Below are 6,266 nucleotides of genomic sequence, written 5' to 3'. Positions count from 1 at the left end.
AAAAAGGAAGAGTTAGGAGAGGAAAAATGGAATGAAGTGAAAAATGAATTGTATTTTCGAAATGCTGAAGGCCATGCCTTTTATAGGCCTTTAGCGTGGAATGGTATGAAGCGAAAAAGGCAGTGAGCCTCAGAACGTGCACGGACGAAGTGGAATAGGGAGGACCTTTTCCTTTCTTTTTTTCTTCCAGTTAAAAGAAAAAAAATTAATAATCACACGTGGCTTGCCCGACCGGACGGCCCAGCATGCGCGTGTGGGAAGTCCACCGAACCCATATTAATCTATCTCCTCACTCCCTCCAAAACATGGGGGCCAAACCCAAAACTTAAAATTGGAATACATAAGTGAGGCTTCCAATACCATATTTTCCAATGTGAAATTCTCCAACCAAAAGGTTAGTTCACTCTTATTTTGAAAGTTAAATTTTCACCCAACACAATTACTACTCACTTTCTTCCTCAGTCACTCATCTATAAGCTACTTGGCAACGAGAGAAGCATCCATGATCAGTGCATCAGGGATTGGGTAGGTTGATTAAGGTTTGACAAGTGGTTTCTCCCAAGACTACCTTAAAACATTGAAGTTAGCTTGAAGAATCCAAGTTGCCACATAAGAAAGTGACTCGATAATTCCTTCAATCGAGTTTGAAAGTTGTGTTATCCAAAAATATCTGATCGTAACTTGTAGATTTCTCCAGAAAATTGAAGTACTTTTACTCTCTTCATGACAAGGAATAGGCAAAGAAACGGTAGGTTGTGTGTTTGACTGTACTTCTTGATGTGGAAAATTTATTGCAATAGTTATTGCATTTCCTTTTCGCTATAATTTATTATTATCAACGCTTTTTCTTTGACTGCCACATGGCTTAATTCACATTTCAATAGGTACATGATTCTTTGGAATTCTCTCAGTCTTTTTTTTCTAGCAGATGTTTTCTCAGTCTACAACCTTCCATCCTTGCATAGTTGCAACTTGCAACTATTCTTTGCGAAGTTCATTAGTTTATTAATAGAATCGTTAAATCCTCTGTTTTATTTGAGAATTATTAGCGGACCATTGGATCAATAGTACTAGAAGTGTGGCTTGGTAGGTTTATTTTCTTTGTGTTTGGTTATTAATTTGGTTATCTATTTTTGGAAAAAGGTTGGTCCTGGATCTATTTTTCGATGTCCTGTAGACCATTCAGGAAAAATGACTTAGTGGCATGTGAGATGATTGGAGTCTGTTAAGAGTTGTAAGAGACAAGTGTTGTCACCAAGTGGAATAAGGAAAGAGGGCAGTAACCACCATGGAGAATTTTGCATGAGATTTGCTCCAGGGGAAGCTTCTGGTTTCAATGAATTGCATGGATTATTTCCTGTTAGGAGAGAAACCATAGACTTCCCTAGGAGAATTTATAGATAGGATAAAGAAATTTGGGAAATGTTCAGTACAAGATTTTTTATTTTTTTTTATTTGAGTTCTATCTCTAATTTATTGATTCTTATTTATTTCATTTTTGTTCTTGCAGAAAAATTATTTCATTTTTTATAACTACGTTTATGTAATCCCTTGGTTTTTTTATTTGGGTTGATGCCTTATCACCGATACTGCTGAAGATTAATTGTTTCCTATCCAGTATTCACTTCCTTCTCATTAAAAAAAAAAACCTTTCTCAAGATCACATGTTTTATGTCCTCCAGCTTCAAGGGTTTAGACTACTTCAAGAAATGCCCTTCGAGAAAATTTCAGTAACTCGCAATTTCTTAAGAATAGATGGATCCTGGAGGAGGGCATCATAGCCAACGGATTTGTGGAGGATTTATAGAATATGGACAAAAGAAGTGCAAGATGACAGTCTGTTACTAGAAGGTCTATATGGAAACTTGAATTGGAGTTCTTCAACTTAGTGGTGGAAAAATTATAAGATAATGAAGGAGATGGATTGATGAGAAGCCAATGGGAAGTGTTTTATTGGAACATTCTTGAGCATGATATATTGTATAGGTTGTACACCTTTGAGTTCTAAGAAGTATTATGGTGGGAGTGGAGAACGATCGCGGAGTCTATTGCTTTGTCCCTTTGATGCGACGAGGAATTCATAATTGTGAGCAGGTTGTAATTCACTTCGTATAACTGTGAGTAGGTATGATTTTCACACTAGTTGAAGAGACTTCCAATCAGGTTTTTGTAGTTTTCACTCCGGTTTGGAGGGCTTTGTTCTCTGGTTCTCCTTTTCTTCGTTTTCTACTTATTTATATGTTTTTTAGCATTCAATATGAGGGGTCTGTCCTTATTCTCTAGAATCTGTCCTCGACATTACAGCCTTTCCGTTGCTAATCCAGGATCTTTTTGATTGCCGCCACTCTACTCTTTTTTGGTGTAGTTGGAAAGATCGTTATTGCATGTCATTTGCATCTACTTACAAAAGAAGGAAAAATTATTGAAATTTGATGTGAACACTTTGAAATTTTTGTTTCCTGATGGTCTTGTTTCTTCCTTCTAGTTGGGATTATATTTATAATTTTCTCGTTCTCTGCAATTCACTTTCGTGTTTGGAGTCCTAACTCTTCCGTGTGATTTTTCTTGTAATTTTGTTGCTTACTAGACCTTCTCTCGTTAGTGAGTCTTGTCTTTCCTTCTATGTAGAGGACAGATTCCAGAGTAGGTTATGTTTTTTACTTGATTGGTGTTATGTGGACCATTTAACACTTTGGATCAGCTTTCAAAGAAGTTACCTTGTTAGTTAGTCAATTTTGTTGCCTTCTCTATCAGAAGGCAGAGGAAGACTTTGATCATATTTTATTTAAAGAGATTTGAGATTGCGATATCTGTTTGGAGTTGTTTTTTTTAGACTTCGGTTTTAGACTTGTCCGTGATTGTGATATCTGTTTGGAATTGCATTTTTTAGACTTTGGTTTTTGGCTTGTCCGTCACAAGGATACTAGTGATACAATTGGGAATTTCTCCCTTTACCTTTTCCTTAAAAGGGCCCCTTTTTATGACTCGTCATGGTCTGTTCTATTTTGTGGGATATTTGGGGAGAGAGGAATAGGAAAATGTTTGGACGTTCGAAGAGGGATCCTTCGGATGTTCGCTCCTTCATTAGATTTCATGTTTCTCTAGACTTCAACCTTGAAGAGCTTTTGTACTCTATGGGTGCTATTTTGCACAATTAGAGCCTCCTAAGAAGTATAAATATTTAAGTTTGGCTAACGTGTCCATGTTAGACATTTATTGCACTTATTAGTTATAGACTTATGGGTGTGTAGACACTAATTGTACAAAGTCAACATAGGTCCAACACTTGTTAGACTCCTAACAAACTTATTATTATTATTATTTATTTTTATTTTTGTGTAAATGTATCATTTATTGACTTAAATTTTCTTCCACAAAATGATATATAATTTACAAAATCTATATTTTAATAGACGTGTCAATGTCTTAGATCTTTTAAGAAAACGACTTGTCACTGTGTTTGTGTTCTATCATATTTGTGCCTCGTAGTGGTATTTGTATTTCGGGTTGGAACCCTTTCTTTTGGTAGGGTTTGCTCTTGAGGACGGGTCTTTTTTGTGCCCTTGTAACTTAATTTTTCTAAATGAAAAGTAGTTGTAAATTTTATTTTTCTTTTATTATTTTTTTTTTAAAAAAACTGTTCTATTAATCGTGAAGTGTATATTATCCATCTCTTCTTTCTTTTTTCTTTATTCCTCTATCCGACCTTCATTTGGAAGTAGCTAGTTTGGTGCATGATGTCTGGCATCTGGGAATTTTGACTGGACTTTTGTGCAACCATAGGTCGCAGCACCACCCGATCTAATGCTTGCATCTGTGGACTTCTTTTTGGGTGCAGACAAAAAAAGAAATGATCTTCCTCCTCGTTTGAATCAAAGATTTCCATTCTCTTTACTCTTTGGAGGCGATGGAAGTTACATGGCTTCTTTTTCACTTCATAACGACAACATTCTTACTAGTCTCATGAGTCAGCAACATTCTTACTAGTCTCATGAGTCAGGTTTGCTAATCAGAGACGACGAACTCAAATTTAGTACTTCATTGTGTAAACAATCATGTTAAATAGATTTTTGTCTTCTGGAATTCTGTTGCTGGCCTGAATGCACAGTTACGGTTGGTTCGTCTTGGTCAGCTTAGATCGAAATTCCTAGAGAGAATCATTTGGGTTGTCTTTTATCTTCTACCCTTGTTTTCCAGTGTGAAGAACATTCCTAGAGAGAATCAGTCTGTCCATTTGAGGGAAGAAACACATGTAAGACAAGACCATATTTCTGGTGAAGGCCGTGCAAGGCGAAAGAAGTCATATGGGGGCATTTTAGATGTCAGCAGTCTACAAATGCTCAAGGAGAAGAGAAATATATCTTGCCTTCTATCTTATGTGCTTCACAACACAAAACCTGTTGATCACCAGGTATGTACATGTCTCAACGTTGTCCAAGCTTCAACGCATGGTTAGTATGGTTTTAAGTTTGGAGGGTGTGTCATAGGACCTTACATGTGGTGATGGTTCTTTTTCCAATTTGTTGATTTAGTCATATCAATGTTACTTCTGGGATTTCAGCTTAGTTTTGCTTACTCTGCTCTAGATGTTTTCATTCTCATAGGACCTTAGTTTTGTTTATTTTGCCTCTCGGCGTTCTCCTTCCGTTCCTGCTGGAATCAATGCCTTATTCAGCCGAGGACCTAGGCGTTCTGCAGGCCTCGCTCGTATCTATGCATTGTGGAACATCACATCCTTGGTCAATGTTGTAAGTTCATAACTCTCACTTCCATTACCTGAACATTCAAGCCAACCCTGTTTGTGTTCACTACTCTCTTAACTTCCTCATCAATCCCATCTGATGGTTTCTTTACCTTTTTGACCAGTTGGTTGCACTTCTCTGTGGATATGTTCACTCTAAATCTCAATCGTCGAAACATCCAAGCTAATCAGCCATGGACTATTAACATGTGAGGTTCTTCATGTGCTGAAAATAAGTACCATTTACTTCCATTGGAACCCCAAACTGATGAGACGGGATAGATAATACGTGATTTGTGTTTTTGCAGGGATGAAAGCGGATGGTGGATTTTCCCAGCGGGATTGGTTGCTTGTAAATTTCTCCAATCCCGACTCATTAATTGGCATGTTGCGAATCTCGAGATCCAAGATCGATCCTTGTCCAGTAATGAGTTCGATATGTTCTGGCAGTCCTGATGATTATTATTCGCCCATCTTGACAAAGACTCTATTTTCTCTTACCTTGTCTGTTTTTCTGGGGGAGGGAAAGTTGTTCTTTACCACAGCAGGCAGGCGTTCTTTCTACCATTTCTCCACAAATACAGCTTCATCATCATCACCCCACACTCAAAATTGACTCTTAGGGCAGAAGTAGATAACAATCAAATATCAAAATCTTAATTCAAAATCCAAACAAAATAGATAAAGAAAAAGAAGAGGCATTCACAATTGTAATCAAATCCATTTCTTTTTGTTTCCCCTAAAGACAGCATCTTCTTTTCCTTTTCCTTACGTCTTGTCTACAGTGTTGTATATAATTTGGGATTTATTCTTGCCCTTTGAATTCCATTTCTGTACCTCTTTTTCACAATCCTGGGCTTCACCATTTCTAATCAACTGACTACAATATTCAAGATTTAAAGGTCATTTTTTACTGTAATAAGCTCAGTGGCTATGGCAATGGCAGAGAAATTTGTGCTCTCGAATGAAGTGGTTGGATTAATAATTCTGACAATTTGAGTTTCACTCGTTTCTCTTCACTTGACACTTATGTTACAAAATTTGGTAGTTTCAGTTTACAAGATCTGAAATTTTTGATTTAATTCAAACTTAAACAAACCATCACAAAAAAGCTCAAGTAAAACACACAATTACAGCACTTAAAAATAACTCTAAGGAAGCCATTTAAGGCTGTTCTTGCGTAGTTGTCTCTTCGGCCTTCGTTTCCACCTTGTCCCTCGCATAATCCAGCTGCTCCGCCCCCGTCATTTATCTGTACAACCACGACAACGCCGCTACAGCTGCCACCACACAAGTTGCTGAGAAGAACGATCCGGCAGCTGCCAAGACCAAAATAGTTACCGCCGGTACCAGAATAGGACTAAACAGGACGAGAATCGGAGTGGAGAGTATCAGCATTAGAACTGTTCCGGTTATGGTCAAGCCAGAAGAGACGAGGAAGATGGTACCGATAGTAGCCGCTGTCAAGAATTTGACGGTCTGGCGAGAGGAAGGAGTGGTGTGGTAGAGCGTCCGGGTGGTCACC

General features: G+C 37.7%; 1 protein-coding gene across 6 annotated transcripts; it reads left to right on the top strand.

Annotated features, from left to right (window-relative positions):
* The first annotated feature begins 618 nt into the window (after window positions 1–618).
* On the top strand, window positions 619–5,746 carry LOC120074977 (uncharacterized). Of its 6 annotated transcripts, XM_090312650.1 has the most exons (6): window positions 619–1,086; window positions 1,683–2,125; window positions 3,839–4,411; window positions 4,587–4,748; window positions 4,867–4,950; window positions 5,050–5,746. In XM_090312650.1, exons 3-6 carry the CDS (start codon window positions 4,320–4,322, stop codon window positions 5,195–5,197), a joined length of 486 nt encoding a protein of 161 aa, XP_090168776.1. In that variant the 5' UTR covers window positions 619–1,086; window positions 1,683–2,125; window positions 3,839–4,319; the 3' UTR covers window positions 5,198–5,746. The 6 variants fall into 6 exon arrangements, 5 of the variants coding, with proteins under 5 accessions (XP_090168776.1, XP_090168778.1, XP_090168775.1 ...); XM_090312652.1 differs by lacking the exon at window positions 1,683–2,125; XM_090312649.1 differs by lacking the exon at window positions 619–1,086 and having other exon boundaries at window positions 1,116–2,125.
* The last annotated feature ends 520 nt before the right edge of the window (window positions 5,747–6,266 follow it).

The sequence above is a fragment of the Benincasa hispida genome, chromosome 4 (assembly GCF_027475165.1).
Source record: "Benincasa hispida cultivar pf3 chromosome 4, pf3_genome.v1.1, whole genome shotgun sequence".
Taxonomy (NCBI): Eukaryota; Viridiplantae; Streptophyta; class Magnoliopsida; order Cucurbitales; family Cucurbitaceae; genus Benincasa; species Benincasa hispida.
Note: the sequence above shows the minus strand (reverse complement) of the source record. Positions and strands in the feature narration are given on the sequence as shown.

Bases quoted from the DNA above. Each gene is read 5' to 3' on its own strand.
- LOC120074977 (XM_090312652.1), top strand. From the start codon at position 4,320: ATGTCAGCAGTCTACAAATGCTCAAGGAGAAGAGAAATATATCTTGCC. The intron at 4,412-4,586 runs GTATGTACATGT...ACTCTGCTCTAG, and splicing joins CAAAACCTGTTGATCACCAG to ATGTTTTCATTCTCATAGGA. The intron at 4,951-5,049 runs GTGAGGTTCTTC...GTGTTTTTGCAG, and splicing joins CAGCCATGGACTATTAACAT to GGATGAAAGCGGATGGTGGA.